The 22,743-nt window shown below is 56.8% G+C and overlaps 1 protein-coding gene across 1 annotated transcript in view; it reads left to right on the top strand.

Moving 5' to 3' along the window:
* Positions 1 to 20,653, top strand: part of PTPRN2 (protein tyrosine phosphatase receptor type N2) — a 735,412-nt gene extending 714,759 nt beyond the window's left edge. Inside the window, exons 17-19 of the mRNA XM_034650176.1 lie at positions 210 to 274; positions 14,542 to 14,615; positions 19,043 to 20,653. Of these exons, the coding sequence (XP_034506067.1) occupies positions 210 to 274; positions 14,542 to 14,615; positions 19,043 to 19,114 (211 nt within the window). The 3' untranslated portion in view covers positions 19,115 to 20,653. The remainder of the gene's footprint in view (positions 1 to 209; positions 275 to 14,541; positions 14,616 to 19,042) is intronic.
* The last annotated feature ends 2,090 nt before the right edge of the window (positions 20,654 to 22,743 follow it).

Genomic DNA, 22,743 nt, shown 5'->3' with positions numbered 1-22,743 from the left:
CTCCGTCCTCCCCCTCCTCCCAACCCTCCTCCCCTCTCCCATCCTGTGATTCTTCCTCACCCCACTTTCGTCCTCTTTCTGTCAATCCAAGCCTTCCTCTCCCCTTATGAGCTCCACTTAAACACGGAGGGAAACACCCTGTCACAGCTTTGGTGGGCGTGGGGTCCCCGTGGCCGCGGTGTTCTCACCTCTTCCCCTTCCATTGGCAGCGACGGCGCGGGCAGGAGCGGCACCTACGTCCTGATCGACATGGTTCTCAACAAGATGGCCAAAGGTGAGGCGGGGAGCGGGGCTGCTTTGTGGCAGCGCAGCTGGGACCGCGTTGCCGTGGCGACCTGGGGGTACCACTCTCCTCAGCCTTGGAGGAAATTAGCCGATTGTTGTCCCTTTCCTGAGTCACGTGAAAGCTGTTTGCCGCGAGCAGGGTATTTCCGAGGCTCGTCCTCTGTTGCCGGGGTGGCGCTGGGCGCGGCGCACGGTAGGTGTGGTAAGCACCTGCCGCACGGGTCAGGGTTGACGTCCCGCGGGGGAAGGCAGCCTCGGGATCTCGGTGCTGTAGCGGTGCAGCGTCCTTCGAGCGTTCGTGCGACCCTCCCTGCTGCTAAAGCTGCATGAGCGGAGTGCGGGGTCGGTGGCCTGGCGTGGCCTCCTCCCCCTGCAACCCCGCAACCCCTCGCTCGGCACACTTTCACCCCTGCAGCCCCGCACGCCCGGATCTTGTCCTCGCACACACACTGCACAGGGCTTTGCCCTGAAGCATCCTAACCCGAGAGGAGGAGGCAGGGGTCCGGCAGCTCCTGCAAGCCTGGCCCGGGAGCTGACCCCGCGCGGCCGGCAGCGGGCGGCTCAGCGGAGCCCTCCGGCCGCCTTGGCCCCGTGGAGCTACGGACGCGGACGGACGTGGAGCTGGTCTGGTCGCTCTGGTGTGCTCTCCGGACCGAAGCCGCGAGCCATCTCTTTACAGACCAGAGAGCCTGCTCCACAGCCACTTCCACTGGACCCGCCTCTTGGACTCACACACGAATTACCATGGTGACTGAGGAATCCTGCCGCATTTCCTAGACCCGAGAAAGCACCGCTCGTCCCGCACTGCCTGTCCACAGCCCACGGGACTCGGAAGGAGGTCCAGCTGAGGCGGGGACACCGTCCTCTCTCTCACCCGTGAACAAAACGTTCTCTCCGTCTACACACACACACACGCGCGCGCGCGTGTGCACACGCATGCCTTCGTGTTCTCACAGACAGGCCCCCGCCTTCTGGAACACCCGTCCTTCATCCCTTGCCCAGAAACAGGAGCAGACGCTGATTACAGAAATGAGTTTCAGTACATTTTCACACAGATGCTGGCAACTCGAACGAAGCACTTTCCTGACTCCACATTCTGGTTAAAAAGAAGGAGAGAAATGGAACGCATCTCTCGACCAAGGATGTGGTGTGTAGCCCACTGTTTTACACTCAAGGACCGGCTCGCCTGAGCGATGGAGGGCCAGGACCAGACCCGGGCTCTGCACCCCACACCCTGCTCCATGTCTCCCAGGCAGGCCACTTTGGAGAGCAAGAAACTGGCTTTGCACCATCAAATCTTATTTTAAGGGCCTAAATTAGCTGAGTTCTGGCATGTCAAACAGAGAAACCAAAGCAAAAAGACAAATGATCTGATACTGTTTTTAATGACATATTTTGATTTTAGATCCTAACACAACCCTAACTTTTTTAGTCAGAAGTTTCCTACCCATTAATGCCACTGTGCCTTATCAAATACATCTTTTCATTTGCAAATTTGCAATTATTGGGAGCTCGGAGCTCTCAAGAGATTTATCTTTCTTCCCTTATACCCGCTCTCCTCTCTGCCTGTCGCACACGGATTTTCCTTCTGTTAAAGCAGAATTCCTTCCGAAGGCCGCAGACCGTTGTTGGTGTTTGCGATGAGTCCCGCCCGCATTGGTAGAGCAACGTGATACAGTAAACCACGGCGCACATTTGCGCCCGAATGGAACCCAGCTCACCCACAGGCAGCAGACGGACGCCACTGCTTTCTCACTACTGCAGGGGTCACGTTGGGGTCCTGGATTTTCAGAAGTGCAGGCGGGCTTTACCAGAAGCAGCCTCGGAAGAATGTCACCGTCCGGGGGCGGGGCTGACTTCATTGTCCGAGCCCGGGCCTGCATTGAGTGGCTCCGCTGTAGCATGGACTGTCACATTCCCCTTCAAGTGTGGCCAGCCTTCAACAATGGAGCCCAGCCGTGTGGAACTGGCCAAGGAGGGCAGTCTCCAGGCCGCGTCTGAGATGGGTCACCCCCATTCTGTTCTTGACCTACTCCCCTCTGCCCAGGGGGCGTGCGGTGTGAAATCCTCTGACCTGGGGCCTGGGCCTCGGTCTCAGGAGAGATCAAAGGGCAGGGCGGCCCCTCACCGGCTGAGGTGGGTCTTTCCCAGGCCGCCACACTGCGAGGCCACCTGCGGTTTTGTTCTAGCGAGAGGAGAGCTCTCGGGGCCAGTGCAGCCTGGGCTGCCTTTGTCTGGCCTGAGAAGCTAGAGGCCGCGCAGCAGACCCCGCGTTCATCAAATGATCAAAGGCCCAAAGCCTGGACACGAAACCTTTCTTCCCATTTCCTTTTCTTACAAGGAATGAATTGCATGAGGACCAAAGAATGCCTTTCCAAAGCTCTCCTGCGCGAGCCTCCAGGCCTGCGCGGGGCACCACACCCGCCGGCACTGGCCGGCCCAGCTGCAGCCGCGCTCGCGGAGCCCGCTCATTCACTCAGGCTCTGGGGATTAAGGCCTGCGTCCTATTGGGGGGCCTCTGAGAATGCACGAGCATAATTCAATCTTTCTCCACTGCCTTGTTTATTAGCAAGCAGACGACAGTGCAGTTTGAATCAAAGCAGACAGGCCCCTGCTCTCTGCCCCATCCGTAAAACCCTTCTGCATGTTTCCTCTGCTCCCACCTGTGCGTTTCTCACCCGTAGTTAGTATTTTCATCAGAACGGGTTTTCAGGAGCATGGTCCTGTCTCACGGGAGAACGAGGCTCACGTGTAGCCTGAATGCGTTTGCAGCCATGATGGTTTCCAAAGTTGTGCCTTTCAAGTTTGTGTCCATGACGTCTCTTCGGCCAGGTTTTTTTTTCATCGCAGTTCTTTAAAGGAAGTGGGTGCCAGGCGGAGGGCCACCCTGAAGCAGGTGCTGCTAGCTGGCCATGTCACTCTCGGGCGGCCATCACAGACCCCCACCCGCCCAGCCCCACCGGGCTGCTCCGAGTGCCCGCCACGGCCTCCCCACTGCGCCTGGTGTTCAGAAAGCCCCGCAGAGCTCCGGGAGGCCCAGACCTTTGTTCGCCTAGGGCCTCAGGACCAGGGACCTCACTGTACGTGTGATTCGCCCACCCCATGGGTGCACAAGTGTGTGGACGTGCCGCTGAAGTGGCCGAGCCTTGGGAACGTGGGCGGGTGTCCGCGCCCATGCGGCCGTGGGTCCCACACCTCCTTCCGTCTCAGCGGCCTGAGCTGCTTCCTGTTTTCTGTCGCACGGTGCCCCTCAGTCAACAGCTGCCTGGAGGAGGGGATGTATCATCTCCTTTCTGCTCACTGTCCCTAAAACTCGCGATGCTGGGGGCCTTATGCCTGGGACCATACAGCATGTGTCCTTCCGTGACGCGATTAGCTCACTTAGCCTAGCGTCCTCCAGGCTCGCCCAGGGCCCAGGTGGCTGGATCACAGTCCATCGTGTGGGCAGACCACACTTGTTGACCCATCACCCCCGATGGATGGATGCGCGGGGTGCCTCCAGCCTGCAGCCCCGGGCCCCATGCTGCTGCGAACGTGGGCGCACAAACGCCTCTCTGAGTTTCCGCTTCTTCCTCTCCTGGGTGCAGACCCAGCGTGCAATTGCTGAACCACACTGCCCTACAGAGGACGCGCCGCACTGTTTCCCACAGTGGCTGCCCCGATTTACCCTCCCGCCCACGGCTCACGAGGGGTCTAATCACGCCACATCTTTTCCAGCATTTGCTGTTCCCTGTGTTTTTGGAAGTAGCCATCTTAAGTGTGTGATGTCTGTGGTTTTGATTTGCATTTTCCTAATGACTATGATGTTGAGCGTCTTTTCATGTTTGTGGGCTATTTGGACATTTTCTTTGGAAAAATGTCTACTCAAGTCCTTTGCCCATTTTTTAATTGGGCTATTTGGTTTTTGTTGTTACTGAGTTTTAAAGGTTCTTTATATATTCTGAATATTAATCCCTTATCAGATATGGCATTTGCAAATATTTCCTCCCGTAGAATGGGGAAATTCTATGGGAGAAGATTTTTTTGTTCTCTCAATGGTGTCCTTGGTGCATGAGAGCATTTTGTGTTTATGAGGTCCCATTTGTCTGTTTTTCCTGTTGTTGCCTATGCGTTTAGTGTCGTATCCTGGAAATCTTTTGCCAAAGCCAACGCCATGAAGATTTTCCCCACGTGAATCACTATACCGTACTCCTGAAGCTAGTATAACCCTGTATGTTAACGACACTGGAATTAAAATCTAAAACTCAATGAAACTAAAAAACAAAAAATAAATAAAAGCAATAATACACACATGCCTGTCAAAATATTACCAAAACGAGGAAAGCGAGAAGAGTGAGTTTCCATGCCTCCTGGCCCTCATCTATGGATGTGATGACCATTATCTCGGGCATCACTTCAGGCCTTTGTCTAAGAACACGGGCAATTTTTACTTATTTAGCTGATTACAACTATGTTTTCCCTTGAGTAATACATAATCACCATGGAAATATGCAGAAAAAATTTTTAAGCCTATCCCCAGCTTCGTTTCTTACATATTCACATTTATAGTGGTGCCATGCAGGGCTCTGTGGATGGTAATGCTTTTATTACCGTTTCTCAGGTGAGGACATCTGGGCTTCACTCACCCAGGGTCGCACAGCTGTCAGGTGACCTCGCTGGGATGTGACGTCACGGCCCGTGTCCTTGATAACGGTGTCGTACCACTGCCCCGTCCGTGCTGCAAACAGACCCACACATTTTTAAAGTCCGCAGCGAATTGTCTGGTGTAAGAAATGCACATCAAACCCACCACGCGCTCTCACCTTACACCCGTGAGGAGGCCTGTTATTAAAAAAAAAAAAGATTTCCCCGTGAGTTTTCTTGTAAGAGATGGTAACTTTTAATAGGTCAAAGTTGGGGCGCTGGGCTGGCTCCGTCAGTTGAGCGTCCGACTCTTGATTTCAGCTCAGGTCATGATCTTGGGGTCGTGAGATCGAGCCCCGAGTCAGGCTCCACTGTCAGTGGGGAATCTGCTTCGGATTCTCTCTCCCTCTACCCCTCCCCCTACTCGCACTCTTTCTCTAAAATAAATAAATAAATCTTTAAAACACAATACAGGTCAAGTAGAAGATGGGATCCTGGCTTTGGGAGCCCGGAGAGACGACAGAAAGGCCCTCGGACCAGCCGAGGAGCCCGGCCTGCTGCGTGTGCCTTCACACCCGGACTCGGGCTCTACTTTGGGTTAGTGATGTCAAAATAGCGTCTTAAAATGTCTCCCCGCTTTGCTGAGCTGCCACTGCAGTGCGACGCTGTGTAGGTTTACGGTGCACCACGTGGTGACTGACGCGTGTGTCACGAAACGGTGCCGAGGTAAGGGCAGCGAGCAGCTCCACCACCACTCAGCGACAGGATTCTTTTCTGTGGTGAGAACAGTGAACATCTACGCTTTCGGTAACTTTCCAGTATATCATAGCGGTTAACTATCCAAATGTCTTACTTAAATAATAGTTCATGCCTCCTTGAACGTTTTCAAACCTGTCACTCCTCCAGAGATGCACTGTTCCGTACGCGGCCATTAGCCACGCGTGCCGACGTAAGTGGATTAAAACGTGAAAATCAGTGCCTCCGGCATGCTGGCCACACATCACGCACCCGATGCCACACGTGACTGGGACCGCCACGGTGGGTGACGCAGACCACCTCGTCATTGCGGGGAGTCCCACGGGACCACGCGGTGCTAGGGAACAGCCCTGAGGGTGGGCACCCGATTTCCCCCAGCCCTGCCACGGCGGCCTCTGCACTGATTTCCCTGCTCAGTCCTGACCCCGTCTGTTCTCCACGCAGCATGAACATGGCGTCTGAAAGAGCGAGCCCTCAGAGGCCCTGCTGAGCCCTCCCATCTCACCCCTGTGCCCCTCGGGGCCTGCAGCCTCTCTGACCTTGGGGCTCAGGGCCTTTCGCGTGCTGCTGCACGGCTCCTCAGCTCCTCTCTCCTCGCCTGGGTCCCACTGGGCCTCATGACCACTGCCACCATACTGCGATGTCTTTCTTGTGCAAAGCCACAGAAGTGTCGTTTCAACCTGGTGTTTACAGAGCACCTTGCCAGGCCATTGTCGGAAGAGGCATGGTGAACAAGGCAAGAAAATGAGGTCACCCTCCCTGAATTTATCCTCTGTGGAGAGAAACAGATGGAGCCTGAAGCTTGCAGATTGTAGGGGTGGTACGTGCCATGAGGACCCTCACCTGGGGTGCACGGTCCTGGGGGTGCCTCACTCCCACCTAGGGCAGAGTGCTGACCAGAGCTATGGACTGTTGCCCTCAGAACAGAAGGGGGCCTGAGGCTCATTCGTTCAGACGCTTTGTTGTAAACTGAGGCATTAGATCTCAGAGGTTTGGCAACCTGCCAGGAGGCCTCCAGCTGGCCGGTCGATGCAGAGCCCTGGTCTTTCTGCAAATGTCAGAGCCTAGCAGGTTGAGATGGCAGAGGGTAGCAGGACCCCTAGAGTCAGCACGCAGAGACACGGGTGGTGGGGGTGGTCGGGGAATGAGCGAGCAGGGGAGCTGGGGAGAGTTTGTTTAGGGCCTGGAATGGCAGGCCCACTGACTCAGGTCAGTCTGGAGCGACACTGTAGGCAGGGGCTGGCGGGACTGGCTGGACGAGAGGGGTGGAGTATGCAGGAGGCCCAAGCCCGTCCTCGCCGTGAGCACATCCGTGGCCACGCACGTGGCTGGCTGTGCCACAGACAAGACTGGTTGGGAGAACAGGCCACAAAGAATGGTGTGTGTCAAGGGGGCAACATCGCTTTTTGTATGTGTGGCTGAAGCATTAAAACCTGAAGAACCAGAAGAAAAGGAATTTCACAGAGAGTCTGGCTTCAGCGTGACTTCAAAGCCGAAACGCTCATCTCCAGCTTCATGGACGTCTCAGGCTGACAAGGTGGCCAGAACACGGGGAGTGCCACTGTCGCGGGAGACATGGGTGTGGCGGGGCCCTCGTGAGCACTGTCAGTCAGGGGTGTGCCTAGTTCTTCCCTCACCTGCTTGTTGCCACTCGATCCACACTTCCCACCCCAAGCTGCCTGGTACGGCAGCAACAGGCACGCGGGGTCGGACAGGGCAGAGGGTGTGCAGAGCTGGGAGCCCCACGTGCTCTCGGCCACCTGCAGCCAGGACTTCGGGGAGCATCCCGGGAGTGGCATCCCTGGGCTGTGACCCCAGCCAGGGCACCCCGTAGGCAAGCTGGTTAAGGGAGAGGATAAGACACGGTGGGGCCGCTCACTCCGAGGAAGCACCATGAGTATGACAAGTTTGGGTAATATTGGGAACCGTGCTCTACAGCTCATCTCCTCAATGGTTTCCGTCCCGTGGAGTAAGCCATCATGGATGAGCGGTGCGGGGAGGGGCTGACGGCTCTGGGTCCCCGTGAGCCTGCACAGCAAGCGTCCCTCTCTCCCACACCTCCTGGGTCAGATCTGCTCACGTGGCCTCCTAGGGTCACCCATAGCCCTCCTCCCCGGTCTGACTAGTCCGTGGGCAGACACACAGACACGCAGCACACGTGAGACAGCACAAAACCTGGGTCAACCCACCCTGACTTGGTTGGTGTTTGGGCCATCCCCCCTGTGAGCTCACTTCCTTCTGCTGGACCAAGGGCCGCCAGCTTGTCCACGTACCTGTCCCCCTTCTCCGTGAGCAGCGTCACCCGTCTGACCTGCTGTCCCCAGCCAGGCTGCTGCACACACTGGGCCCTGCCACACATGCCCGGCGGCTTTGCTGTCAGCTCTCCAGCAGAGCTCCGCGCACCGCCGGCCCAGGGAGGCTGCTCCGCTTGAGTCTGTGACCCTCTCCCTAGAGACCCCAGAGGCCTCCAGGGAGGCTGCCTGTGCCCAGGCCCTTCTTGACGGCAGATCCTGCCTCGTGCTCATTTCCTTCCCACACGGTGAGGGCATGTCCCTGCTCCTGCTGAGATCCCCGTCCGTTCCTGGTGGCAGGAAGTCCCCACGCACAGCCATCCTGGTCCCTTGGCAGCGGCAGCTCGCAGGCTGTGGTAAGTAGAGTTCTGAGGCTTTAGCAAGAAAGGGTGCTATCTGGCCAGGGCAGCGGTATAGGGAACGGTGCCTCTGCCCTCTGCATTAGGGACTCTTTCATAAGCACCCCCCACAGTCACCTGGGCTTACGTAGGACACAACAGTCCCGTGCTGTCCTTCCAACCTCTGGGCTCCCTCCTGACGCCTCCTTAGGGTGTCTGTTTCCCCATTTCCACAAAGCCGGGAGGAGTCCACAGAAGAGGGGCCCAGTGCTTCGCCGTGGGCACCGACGGAGCCTGGAATCACTGTGCTCAGCACCTGGAATCACTGTGCTCAGCACCGTCCCCAGCCAGGCCACGGGCTCTGACTTTCTAAGTCAGAAGCACAGGTGAGGACTGATGGGGGGGCGGCAAGCAGAGCCCGCGTTGCCACTTCGGTGAGCGGTGGAGGGTCAGTCACCCTGAAGGACTTGTTTCTCTGTTCAAGAGCAGCCCGTGCGGCCTGGCCTGGCTGGCTTCTGGGTGCCCACCACACAGGCACTCGGGAGAACCTGCCTGAGCCGGAGACTCCCCAGAGTGAGCGGGCGGTGTTCCTGGTGGCTTGGCGGGGGTCCTGCAGGCCCCTTTCCTGCTGCTGAGGATGCCCTCCCAGGACACACTCGGGCACATTTGTGACCCGGGCATTTCTCTGGGCTGCGGGGAACCTCATGCAGGAGGCCGGACCACACCTGCAGGCTTCCACAGCCGTGCTGCCTCTGCACCCCCTTCACGCCCTGTGCGCTCGGCACCTGCTGCTGAGCGGGCGTGAGAGGCGGCCACACCTGTGCATGGCGGCATGCTCTCCGAGTGCGGGGCCGTCCCCCCTCTTCTGTCCCTTTCCACGCCCAGTGGCCTGCATACTCACACCTGGGCGCACATGCTCCGAGACCGTGGGTGCCCCTGGGGTGTGGAGGCGCCCCCGCTGGAGGACAGGCCGTCAGGAACCTGAGCAACCCCACCTTCTCCGGCAGTCCTGAAGGTCACGGTGGTTTGAAGTGAGCGTGCGCACTTACAGAGACTTGGAGCCATCTCCGTTTCTCCTGAAAAATGATTTTGAATTTGTTTTTTAAAAAAACATGAAAAATATTTTGAGTTTGGGTCCTGGTATACTTGATTTTCAAGGGACTAAGATGCAGATTTGTCTCCTTTGATCCAGTCAGACAAAGAGATTCTAACTCATCTCAGACGTCAGCAGAAATCCCCCGGCTGTGATCTTTACAGGCCTCCAGGTGGTTACGGGCATCAGCGCTTGGCGCAGAAGGCGCAGGACAGCGCGTGCGTGTGTGCGAGCCCGTGCCAGGCGAATGCGAGCGCGTCCCGTGTGTGCGAGCGCGTCCGGCGTGTGCGAGCCCGTGCCAGGCGTGTGCGTGCGCGCACCTGTGAGGGTGGGGCCCACAGTCGCCGGCTCTGGTCCTGCGGACGGAGGCGGAGCTCTGGCCTTGCGCGGTGGGCTCGGCTCTCCTCCCGCAGTGTTGGGCCACTTGGCGCCTTCGAAGGCCTTCAGCCAGAGCAGAGCCGTTGTTCGGCACCTCCTGGCTGCGGAAGGGAGACCACCTGCTCCTACAAAGTGAAGGCGCTCCCTCTTGCACGCTTGACACGCGTTGCCGTTATACCTTGAAGAAAAGAGAACAGGGGAGCCCCGCAGTTTGCAGACCTTGTGGGTAAAAACACCGTACGGAAACTGATCTATGTGTATTCAGCCTCACCACGGAACGCGCTGCCGGAAGCCGTGCGGAGCAGGGAGCATGCGCAGACCACGCTCCCGCTCGTCACGCGCACCTGCGAGGAGGCCACGCTGGCCAAAGTGGGTGGACGGTCCACACGAGCCCTCAGCCGGGGAGCAGACTCCAGGAGAGTTTGAAGCCACCCCCATCAAGAGCTTGGTTTTCTTGAATCCATTTCTTGAATGCATTCTTTCACACACAAAGTTTAAATGCTTTCATACTAGTGATCGCTAGATGTTCATTGTTTAACGGTTAATACTTTTTATCTAGGGATTAAAAACCTCTCCGGTCTTAAAAATGTATTTCGCCGATGCGTAAACTTGGAAACCAATGGACCCTGGGTGAGATAGAGACTAACAGTGATGAACGTTCGTGGAGCGCGCACTGGAGGGGCCGGGTGTGCGCGCTAGCCAACCCCGCAGCGCCCCGGGGCGGACGCCCGTTTGGGCAGGGGCGGCTGCCCGCGGGGCCGTGGCGCTGGGTCCCGGGCGGCGCCTCCCGTCCAGGGAGCACACCTTGCGCTGGGCCGCAGAGCGCAGTCCTGCGGGCGCTCTGCTGTGCGAGTAGTCGTGGCGCTTCTCGGCGGGAAGCGCCGACACCTCCGCCGTGTCTTGCTCGCGTGCGGGCTTCTGCCGCTGCTGACCGCGCACATGCTTTCCCACGGGGGCCCCACACGCCGGAGGGCCGTCCGCCTAGAGTTTCACGTGTTGTCAGCAAAATGGAACTTCTGAAGACGGGCTCCACTTTGAATGCACTAGAGGGAGCTGCCTAGATTTGGGGGACCTCAGCAAATCCCTTCATAAAGGGAGGGAGGACTCCCGCCCCGCCCGCCGATCGGCTTTCTAAGTGCGGGTTCTGTTCGGTTGTCCCCACGGAGCCGGGTGCTGTGCCCGCTCCGACCGCCCTCCCTGTGTGTCCCCAGCGCTCAGACAGGCCACGGGCTGAGTTCTGTAAACTCCTCTCTCTGCACACACTGCAAATAACTTGTTATTGCGATCCTGACAAGCAAGGGGACGTTAGCCATCCAGGCCACACAACGGCCTTTGCTTCATAAATCCATCACTTCTCCGAATTTAGTTCTGGACGGTTTTAAGCGTGGTTTGTCCTCCTCAAGCGTCCGACTCTGGCTCCAGGCAAAGTGGAGTTCTGAGCTAGCCCCCCGGCTGGTTTAAACTCCCTGTCTAGGGACAACCAGATCAGCCTTCCCTCCTGTCCCTCCCTTTCCCTCACAGACTGTGGTCCAGAGGGTGTCCTCATGTAATGAAACGAGAGAGGCTACTTGTAGCATTGAATCCAAGGGTCCTGCTGGCTCGGGACAGCGCCAGCGGCCATCGTCCGCGTGGACAGCGCCCAGGAGGGAGGGCTGCACGTGTCCCCAGCCTGAGCCGTGGCCTCCAGCAGGGACGGCCTCCCTGCGGTCCCAGCATACGGAGCAGCCCCTGGGAATGATAGAGCGGCTGGAAGAGGCTTTAAAGCCAGCTTCAAGGACTAAAAGAAAGTGCCCTGAACTGTCTTAAAAAGAGAGGGGTTCTAGCTAAGTCCCGATCCCACGTGGGGCTCTTGGATTTCGTTTCGGGAGGGCCGGGACTCATCTCTGTCTGTCGCACTGGGGTCCACCCCACACCTCGAGGTCGCGGTTAGGAGCGGCTGCGCGCCCGGCTGGGAGCCAGCGTGGACTGAACCCGAGCAAATTGATTCTCCAGAATGTGCGAGCATCTTGTGTGCTGTCGGTGCCGTGAATCGTGCCCGCGTCATGTCGCTCCGCGTCGGACCCCGCAAGGACCCTCGGCGCCGTGCCCGCTGGAGACCCCACACCGGCGGGGAGCCTCACACTGGGGCAGGGTCGCACCGGGAGCACCTGGCACCGGGCCCGCAGGTGCGGGGAGCAGGCCCGCAGGCCGAATTGCGGCTGCCCACACCGGGTGCTTCCGACCACGCCCACTGGAGAACTGCAGTGCACGCATGGGGGGAGCAAATCCGCGCCCCCCTCGCTCCCTCTCCGCGCAGCATTTAACCTTCCTAAGGCAGGCTTGTGTCTTGAAGAAGCCAATTTCTGTGGCGGTTATCCCCATAGCTCGCATGTGGGCCCCGAGGGCCCGGCCTGCTCTGGGAAGGCGTGGCTGCGGGTCCTCAGACCGTGGCCGCCATGGGGGGCCCCACACGCCGTGGCCTCCAGACCCCACCGCTTGGCTCCCTCTCTTCTCCATCTCCCCATTTAGTAGTAGAGAAAACTCTTTGTTTCAGGCTATCTCACATTCGTGGGTTCCCTTTATTTCTATTTCTTGTTTTTGGTCCCTTGTTGAACTTTATTTTTCTGATGTAAATTGTAGTGAACATACAGGGCAGTGTTGGTTTCTGGAGCGGAATTCAGTGATTCCTCACTTACACAGAGCACTCCGTGTTACACACCAGAGCCCTCTTTAATGCCCTTCATCATTAGCCCATCCCCCACCCCCTCCCCCCATCAACCCTCAATGTGTTCTCTGTCTTTAAGAGTCTCTTAGGGTTCCGTTCCCTCTCTCCTTTTTTCCCTCTTCCCCTGTGTTCACTTGTTTTTGACAAACATTGTTGAAATGTCTTTATTACCCAAAGCAATCTACACATTTAATGCAATCCTTAGCAAAATACCACCAGCATTTTTCACAGAACTAGAACAACCCTAAAATGCGTATGGAACCACAACAGAGCCCAAATAGCCAAAGCGACCTTGAAAAAGAAAACCAAAGCAGGAGGCATCACAATTCCAGACTTTAAGCTCTATTACAAAGCTGTAATTATCAAGACAGTCTGGTACTGGCATAAAAACAGACACATAGATCCACGGAACAGAACAGAGACTCACAGGATCCCTTTAAAACAAGGTTGTATTTACTGAAGCCTCTTCAATACCTGAAGAGCAGCCTGCCCAGGACCTGACCCCTGTCTTTTCCTTGAATGAGTTTCTCAGCGGACCCCAACTGCCGAGCTCCCTGGGGGACGGTTTCAAGACAGAGATTTCCTCTCCTTCCTGTGAAGCCCCTGATTTAACACTCGGGGAAACTCGTGGTGTTCCCGTACCGGTAGGATGGTATTCCGTATCCGGAAGGACCGTGGCTTAGTTCCCATGGGGCCACTACGTTCACTGGGAGCCTGCGACATGCTGAGCCCTGTCCCCGCAGCCTCAGGAGACGCGAGCGCCCCCATCGTGTCCACTCGAGGATGGGGGTGGAGACCGAGGGCATGGGGGTGGCCGGCCACAGTGCGGACATGGTGCCAGATCATCTGTCCTTCCTGCTGGCTTCCCTTTATTTATGCAGATACGTTTGGTTGGGATGTGTCTCAGGACCTCCCCTGCCCACCTCTCTCCCTCTCTGCCCATCTCAACCTGCTGTGCTCGGAAAACATCGCGGGCTGCCCCAAATGAGCCCCAGAGCCCTAGGACTCGAAAAATTACAACCCCCATAGCAATTTCAAGTCCGTTGTCCTGGTCTGTGCTCGAGGGGAGCGACGTGCTCACTTAGGTTGTGCAGACAGAGAAGGCCAGGCAGGGCCTCTCGCCCCTTCCGCCTGGTGCAGCCTGGCTGCCGACCATCGCGGCCGCCTGCTCTGTGTGACCAGGGATAGACGGGCTGTCCCACCGGGACGAGGCTCGGTCTCCGCCACAGCGGGGGTGGTGGCAGCTCCCGCTCCACTGTGTTCTGGTAACGAGCCGAGACGATGCTCGGAACAGGGCACCCAGTTTGGCTCGTGGGTCCTTGTCCACCTCAGGTGACCGCGGGCTCCCAGTTCCCACATTCTGCATTTACATATTGGTGGACGCGTCTCAGCTCCTTGTGGGCTTGGGACCCAGCGCTGTTCTTTGTCTGTCTACTAGAAATAGAAAAACGAGAACATGTGTTGAATTAATGATAAGGTCAAAGTTTCAAACCCAAATAGTATTATTTCTGTGAAGCCCGGAACAGCTCCCATGAGACACATGCTGTCTGTGGGGAGGGGTCTCTCGGTGAAACTCTGCAGGGAACACGCACAAGGGCATCTCTACCTTTTCTTGACGTTTGGAACTCTCACTGGGAGCTCACCTTTAACAGCTAATATAAGATGGAAAAGATGTATTAGTCTAATGTCTTACTACATAAAATTTAAAAAATCCTACACAATTGAAATTAAAGCTTATATGCTTCCTATTTCTAAAACATTCTCCTAAATGCCACACACACAAAAATCACCAAGTTGTCGTCTCTCACATCGATGACCATTGTAAGTACCTAGATGGGCATCTGACAGCAATGTCTCAGCCCCACGTTCCTGAATGAATGCTGGTGAAAACCGCCGCGCCTCATTTTTCTAGACGAGCACAGACCTGGCAGCTGCCCGCCGGCCAGCTGAGGGATGAGTGTCATCATTCTGAATTGGCCTCTCACCCCGAGGGGAGCCCGATGCAGGCGAGTGACAGCGAGCGCGGGTCCTGTGTCTGAGCCCAGCCCCATCTGTGTGTGTTGTTCATTGTAGGTGCAAAGGAGATTGATATCGCAGCGACCCTGGAGCACCTGAGGGACCAGAGACCGGGCATGGTCCAGACAAAGGTACTGCCGGCCCGTCCTCGGGGGTGGGGGTGACAGGGGTGTCTTTCTGCAGGTGCTTCTGAGCAAGGAGAGAGGAGAACCAGGCTGAGCGTCTCCCATGCAGGTCCCAGGTGGGACTTAGAGGCCCCTCCAGGGAGGGGTTCAGCAGTCCCCCCCTGCATTTCAGCAAAAAAAACAAAACAAAACAAAACAAAACACAGTCCAATCTCCAGTCTTGGGAGCCCTCCACCCAGCAGATCTGGGGAAGGGGGTGAGCATTACATTTTTATAAAAAGAGCTCCATGATAGGTATGCCTGGGCGGCTTAGTCAGTTTAGCATCTGAGTCCTGACCTCAGGGTCATGGGATTGAGCCACATTGGGCTCCACGCTCAGCGGGAAGCCTGCTTGAGATTCTCCCTCTCCCTCTGTCCCTCCCCTCTGCACTCTCTTTCTCTCCCTCTCTCTATCTCTCTCTCTCTCTCCAAAATAAATAAATCTTAAAAAAAAAAAAAAAAGAGGTCAGTGATAAACCCCAGCACCCTTGCAGGGGAATGTTCTGGATTCACTAAACATCCTGCCAGACTCCCCTATTTCTGGCCCTCAGAACCACAGCTCTGTTGTGTGGGTACCGAATGTCCCCAGGGTGTACGCGGGTCCTCTAGCACCTCAAAACAGCTGATTTGTGTTCTTACTGAAAAGGCCACATTTGGAACAAGAGAGAACACGAGATAGCTGGTTGGTTTTGGGTGAACCGGAGCTAGAAACGAGCTAACTCTGATGTTCCCTTAGCATTCAGAAGTATCCGTGTCCAACGACGACGCAAGCTCCCACACGTCTGTTCCAGAAAGGTCCTGAAGTCATAAAATGCAGACTCTTCCCTTCCTCGGGGTAGTCCTGACACCCCGATGCTATTAGCACCTACACAAAAGGCCAAAATCACTAAAAGATGCCCTTCCTTGTGCCTAAGAGGACACCCCCATGAAGCAGACCTGACCCAAGAGCCCGAGGACTGTGTCTGCGCCTGGTGGTGACAGTTCTGGGGCCCCAGGGAGGTCACCCCACCTCCTGGCGGCTCACTGCTCCCCCTGGAAAGTGCCAGCAGCCGCCAGCCCCCTTCTGTCTGAATGGTACCAGGAGAAGTCACAGGTCACGCGGGGTCTGAGCTGGACAGGAGAGAAGACAGCCACGTCCCAAGCACTCTGTTGAGAACAAAGCCACGCGCCCTGTAAGGCTAAGCTGAGCACATTTTGAACCGGAAGGTCCTTTCCTAAAATACCTTGACAGAGTCACCTGGCTGGTTCTTTATGGCCGAAGTCAACCCCAAACACTGGGGCAAATTTAATTTCATTCTCTTACAGAACCACAAACCTATTCTAAGCAGAGTCCCAAGAAATCTCAAAGAGTCAAGGGCTGCTCCAGCCGAGCCCTTCCCCCGCCAGCCACACCAGCCACGCCAGCCACACCAGCCACACCTGTGACCTCCATCCAGGCTCTGACATCTGGGCGTGCGAGCAGAGCTGGGGCACAAGCAGCTCAAACTGTGTGCGCACGGCCCCGAAGGGCTGTCACGAGCACCGTGCACTCAGCCCATCCCGCTCTAGTGTGTGGGGCTGTCACGGCCATCATATTCGATCGGCGTGAGGGGACTTCATCAATCATGGCACACTTTGTTTTCCTAGGGTGTTTCTTTAATTTTGCAATTATTTCAGCCTGCAAAACACTTGCAGAAATAATACAGCTCATTCCCATGTACCCTCACCAGCTTCCCGCTGCTAGTGCCTTATGTAACCACAGGTGACCGCGGCCAATATGAGCCATTTCCTCGGGCGCAGACCTTGTCCCAGCTCATCCGTGCCCCCAGTGACCTCTCCCTGGAGCAGGACCACCCCAGATGCACTCAGTCATCACATCCCCCCATCTCGCCTAGTGGGACAGCTTGGTGGCCTTGAGAGGTCTTCAGAAGAGAACTGGCAGGTGTGGCTAGGTTTTCGCAGACTGTCTCTTGCTGGGGTTGGTCCGACATTCCTGTGATCGGTTCCGGTTGTGTATCTCAGGCAGGAACGTCCCAGAAGGAGGCACGTGACCCTGGTTGCTCTCCCTACTAGGGAGGTGAGCTTCGGTCACTCAGCTCAGGCGGGTCCCCCAGGTTATTCTTCTCGGTAATGAGCAGTGTCCTGGCAGAGAGACTTGGCACTGTTCACATCTCTTCGCTGTCCTGCTTTATCATGATGCCAGCAGGTGACAAGAAACCTGCAGGTTTTGTGCCCAGGGAAGGTCCATCCCACTAGACTGACCACACGACTTGGCAGTGGCCTCGCGAGGGCCAGCATGACAGGGTCAGTGCCCCGTCCCTGGATGGTCTGGCCCCACGTGGCCACGAGCAGCCGCACAGGAGGCTCGGGGGTGGAGAACCAGGGCCTGGTGAGCAGTGCCGCTTTAGAACCAGGAGTAAAAAGCAGATTCTGTCTCTGCCTGACTCTCGATGCTGCTTTGGGCTGTCTCCACAGACAACCTGCAGGAAATCGGCCATTCAAGACTCACTTCTTCTCTGCCTGCTCCTGGGTACTTCTCAGGCAGGCCTCTTCCACCCCAGACGGTCTGAGGACGCCCAAAACACAGACTCCAGGGTGGATCTGGGCGAAACCGTGGGGACGGTGCCTAACACAGTGCACACACCATTCGGCTGTCTTGTCTGCGTCCTGTTTGCCAAAAAGGACCTCGCGACACGAGGTCCTGAGGCTCAGGGGGTGGCCCCCAGGCCCTGCCGGGAAGGGAGAGGAGGGAGAGCAGAGAACTTGCCTCACGGAGCGTCCCGCCAAGAATCAACCCTCTTCCTTTGGGTGGAGGTTCAAAAGTTGTCTTGAAGTGTGTCCATAAATGCAATTCCTGGAATTTCAAAGTATGAAGAAATAAGCACATCAAAGCCACGACTCTGTCTTAATGTGTGACGGCTTTGCCCAATGGTACTCCCTAAGGTTCAGTTTAACAAAAGGGAGATTTTTTTTAATGTTTTATTTATTTATTTGACTGAGAGAGGGAACACAAGCAGAGGGAGAGGGAGACGCAGGCTTCCCGCTGAGCAGGGAGCCCGATGCAGAACTCAATCCCAGAATCCCGGGATCACGCCCTGAGCCGAAGGCAGACACTTAATGACTGAGCCACCCAGGCACCCCAACAAAAGGGAGATTTCTGTGGGGAAAAGAGCACCATACTCTGAATCCTCCTGCACAGAAGACGAGAAGGTCGCCTGAGGGCTGTTCGTGTGAACACACGCAGCCAGATTGCGCCACGGGAGCTGGCGGTCGACCATGAGAAGCGAGGCCGCGGGAGGACGCCGGGCACACGGGGCCAGCCTCCCTCGGCTCCAGCCTGGGGCCACTGCTGAGCAAACTCGACTGGGTGCGCCCTTGACGGCAGTTTCCAGAACATGCCTCTGGGGGCTGTGTGCCCGCTAGCAAAGACACCCGTTGGTCCACGCAGGTCATTCCTTCAGGGCCACTGCAAAGGGAACACCAGTCACAGTCTTGTCCCAACGTGAGCGTTAAATTATCCCACCTTCCTGTGGTTTCTGCCACTTACTGGGCATCCGAAGTGGGTAGTAATCATGATTTTTGGATTTGAAGCTACGCTGCCACTTGAATCTCAAGGATTTAAACCGTCCATATGGCTTTCCTTAATCAGAAACTCTCGGGAGGGGCCCGTTTCCCGATGCCACGCGGCGTCGGGGGCGCCGTGTGGCAAGTGACATGTGCCAAGGAATGGCCTGTGACCCCCGTGGAGGGGTGGGCTTTGTTCCCGTCTACCGAGCCCTCCACTTCCAGGGGAGAGAACAGTCCCGACGCCGCCCTCGTTTCTACCTCCTGGTCTCGGCAGGTTTTGCATGTGAGACGGCGGGCGCCGTCCAGGGTGTGCCCGTGACCAGGAGCTCGCGTGCACATGCACGTCTAAGGCTGGACACGCTGTGGCTGAGGTGGGGTTTCCTGGCAGGTGTAACAGGGTGGAGCCGGGCTGCACGCTGGGTCGATGCCCCTGACGGCAGTGACATTACCCCCCCCCCCCGCCTTTCAAGGGCAGGCCACGTGGCTGGCTCTGTGGCAGGGCTGGAGCTCAGAGCGGCCGGTGTCTGCATCTGCCCTGGCCGCGGGGGGGCCCGCACTCCGCCGTCACCCACGTTGTGCAACCAGAGGGGACCAGGCGGGGCTCCCGCATGCTGGTGCCTTGTAGGTGCCTCCCAGTGATAAAAGATGAGCTTTCCCGTGTGAGAAATTCTAATCCCCATCAACGTGGCTTCTTATCTTGCAAACCACCATCCTCTCCTTTCTAGGGAGATAGGCGACCTTTCTTCTTTTTCTGAACCCTTTCTTTCTGCAGAACAACACAGCAGAGCTAAAGGCTGGAATGGAGAGGACGTGGTCGCACTCACCTCTTCCTCCCTCTCGTCCCCCAGGAGCAGTTCGAGTTTGCGCTGACGGCGGTGGCAGAAGAGGTGAACGCCATCCTCAGGGCCCTCCCGCAGTGAGCCGCCGGCCGAGGCTGGGAGAGCCCGCACCCACCACCGTCGCTGGGAATGGCGGCGTGACTTACTTGTGTGTCCTCAGTGTCCCTGCCTCCGGTTACAGGGTGCGTTCGTGTTCAACCAATCATAGTAAGGGGAAATTTGTGGGATCATCCAATCACAGAGATAATCACTTTATCTGTTTTCACTTCCTGGAAAGAAAAACACTTTTCCTTAAAGCACACATTCACATTCTTAATTGCAAACAGCGTCCTACTGATGCTGCAGGGGTCTGTGCACCGTCTCCAAGGAGAGGGCTGGCCCACGGGCTGTGAAGGATGGGCGGGCTCTGCGGGGAGGGGACCCAGAGAAAGCTGGCGGGGCACCACGTGCAGAGCGCCGGGTGTAGCAAAGACATCTGGCATTTGTCTCTAAGAAGGCTTATCACCGGGAGGAACCCCTGGCTTGTTCAGAAGTTAGACCAACAAACTGTTAACATTCTGCAGCTTTGGGGGAAATAATAACATCGTCACTGCATCTCCCCACTGTTCCCAGGCGGGCTGCCCGACACCTGCCCCCAGCACTGCTGACAGCCCATCTCTATCCTCCACCCCCCAAAGAAGGGCCGGGGCCTCCGGGCACACGCGTCCCAGGCCAGCTGCCCCAGGTGAGGCCTCACATCGGCAGCCAGTCTTGAGACACATTTTTAACTTTAAAATATGGATTCACACATTGCAAAAGCAGATGCAGCTAATAAACTCTTTCCTTGGGGATGACCAGAATTGGGGGAAGCCACCTGGCAGGTAACGAGCTCCGGGGTCCCCGAGGAGCACACTACCCCCCAGCAGGCACCTGTGCTCCCCTCTCAGGGGATGTCCTGGGCCCTGCCTGCATCCAGAGGAGACCCTGGGTACCCCATTCCCAGAAGGAGATGCAGGGCAATGTACATTTTTTGTTTTACTGGGTGTGAGATCCTAGCACCAGCGAGAAAAGTGGAAAAGGCAGCATTTCCTAGGCCTCTTCCCGGGTCACCTAGGTCAGACACTTGTGTGACTCACACAGACACAGGCGTCTAGAGGCCGTTTGGATTATCACCCCACCCCCACCCCGGAGACGGAACTCATTTCGCTGGACTCAGCGATGGTTTCTAAGAAGGAGTGCAGACAGCTCTGTATGCGGCTGCTTTCGGCCTAGGGTTAGGTGTGGATACCCCCCGGTACCCTCCCCGTCCTGCTTACTGCACACAGTCTCCCGCCCTAAATAGACACTGCATCCCAGACACCAGGAGTGTCAGGAGCGTGGCCCGTGACCAGGGAGGAAGATGCCAAAATACTGTGTGTGTCTTTAAGTGGTCCCATCATGTCATCTGCTCTGATAGACCTATGATTTTTTGCCAGAGTTGTTTCTCCCTATCTGGAACCTAAGTAATGAATAGAAACTAATTTATCTGAATATAGGAAGCATATACCTACTTGTAATTTCTAACTTCTTATGTTTCGGAAGAAATCCTCCAGTGTGAGATATATAAAAATATTTAATTGTGTCAGATTAAACTTTTGATTTCACATTTGTATGGTCTTTATTTGGGGAGGAGAGAGCAACTTTCCCGGCCCACCCTTTGCTCCTGGAGGCGGGGGAGCAGGTGGGGCCCTTAGCAGGGTTAGCTGTGCGCGGAGGGCCAGAGAGTCCCGGAGCTTCCCTTCATGGAAGACGGTTGAGGATCTCCAGGACCAGCAGGGGCCGTGCCCTGTGCAGAGCGTCCCCGTGCCCGCTGCACCAGCACGTCTGTGCGGTGTGAGCACAGGGGCACCCGCGGTGACCCTTCCTGCCCCGGCCTTGGGCTCCACCCCTCAACCGCGAAATGGCCATCCCGGCGCATCAGGGTGGCTGCACAGGGACACGCCTCCCCCAAGAGGACACACGCGCTCGGGACTTTTCACCCTGACAAAGGGACCGGTGGCGGCACGGGGTGGGTGCTGTGGCCTGTCCTCTGCCGCCTCAGCGACCACAGCGACGCAGGGCTGCATGCGGAGTCAGCTTGTCATGGAATCAGGTAACTGCTCACAGTGCCCGTGTCCCCCCAAGCGCTGGTGTGCGTTCCTCGAGAGACCAGCCCCCGGGTCTCGCTGGGTGGGCACCCAGTTACATCTGTCTCTCAGACTCCCCTTTCCCGAGTCTGCCTCACATCCGAGTCCCGACTGGGCAGCCGCGGACTTGCGCTTCCCCAGCCGTGAGTTACTGACCCTGGGGTCCCTGATGCGTCAGGGGCACGCGTCACACCGGGGAGGCTCCTCACGCGTCAGAATGCACATGGCAGACCTCCACGCCATGGAATGTTCCCCTCCCGCCATGAATAGTTAGGAATGCTGGACAAAACCTACTGGAAACACGTGGTGCATACCAGCTGCACAGAGAAGAAGGAGGAACCCATGGTCGGTGCGGGCCAGTGTGGACACCGAGCCGCGCAAGGGCCGGGGGCCGGGTCTCAGCCGCTGGCTCTGACCCCGCACAGGTGGCCCAGGGAGGTGATGTGCTGGAAAGCGTCCAGAGCCGGCTCTCTCTGCGACCGTGGACACGCAGAGATGCGCTGAGCCTGTTGTAAGATGTGTACTCAGCCAGCACATGGTAGCGACATAGCCAGTCCTCTTCATCGTCGGGGCCATGGAGCTAACGGCTCCCCACAGAACGCTGGCCTTCCACGCCGCCCACCTTCCACTTCCATCGGCATCAGCAACGCCTTCTCCATCACTCACCCACTGACTCCTGTGACGCACATACCCCCACAAGGAGTGATTTCAACAAGGGAAGGGCGGTGAGGGACCGGGATGAAAGCAGCTGCTAGAGAGGGGGCAAAGGGAGTCAAAGGAACAAGGAAGTGGCCCCTGTGTGTTAATACAAATTTTCAGTTCATACGGTGTCGTTCCTAATAGTGGCTGTACTTAGCAGTGCATAACGTCCCTGCCTGGAACCCAGCAACGACAGGAACAGCCTGGACACTGGCCAGCCCAGCTGTCCTGGCGGGAGAGAAAGGCACCAGGAGACGGGGCGGGGGGGGGGGGTCCAGTCCACCCGACCCACACGGCACAGGAACCCCAAACCAGGCAAGGAGGGTTCAAAGGTGAGCCCAGCGGAACCCTCAGGTGCCGAGCATCTGGGCAAAACCAGTCGGGTGGACGACTGACGTCCCCAGAAGGACGCGCCCCAGAGGACTGGATCGGCTCCCAAGAAACAAGCATGAATGAAGAAAGATGAGGACCACGGGGCAGAGACAGCTGACACGACAGATGCAGGCGACACGACAACACAGGCAGTAAAACAAGTTTGAACGTTCCAAACGGCATGTAAGAAGAACGGTGTGAACTTGTTCTTTCTGATGGCTGAGTAATAGTCCATTGTGTATATGGACCAATGTCTTAATCCAGTCATCTGTTGAAGGGCATCTCGGCTCCTTCCATGATTTAGCTATTTGCTGCAACATGGACGGCACTGGAGGAGATAATGCTAAGTGAAATAAGTCAAGCAGAGAAAGACAATTATCATATGATTTCTCTCATCTATGGAACATAAGAACTAGGAGGATCGGTAGGGGAAGAAAGGGATAAAGAAAAGGGGGGTAATCAGAAGGGGGAATGAAACATGAGAGACTATGGACT

This window comes from Ailuropoda melanoleuca, chromosome 1, assembly GCF_002007445.2.
Source record: "Ailuropoda melanoleuca isolate Jingjing chromosome 1, ASM200744v2, whole genome shotgun sequence".
Taxonomy (NCBI): Eukaryota; Metazoa; Chordata; class Mammalia; order Carnivora; family Ursidae; genus Ailuropoda; species Ailuropoda melanoleuca.
Note: the sequence above shows the minus strand (reverse complement) of the source record. Positions and strands in the feature narration are given on the sequence as shown.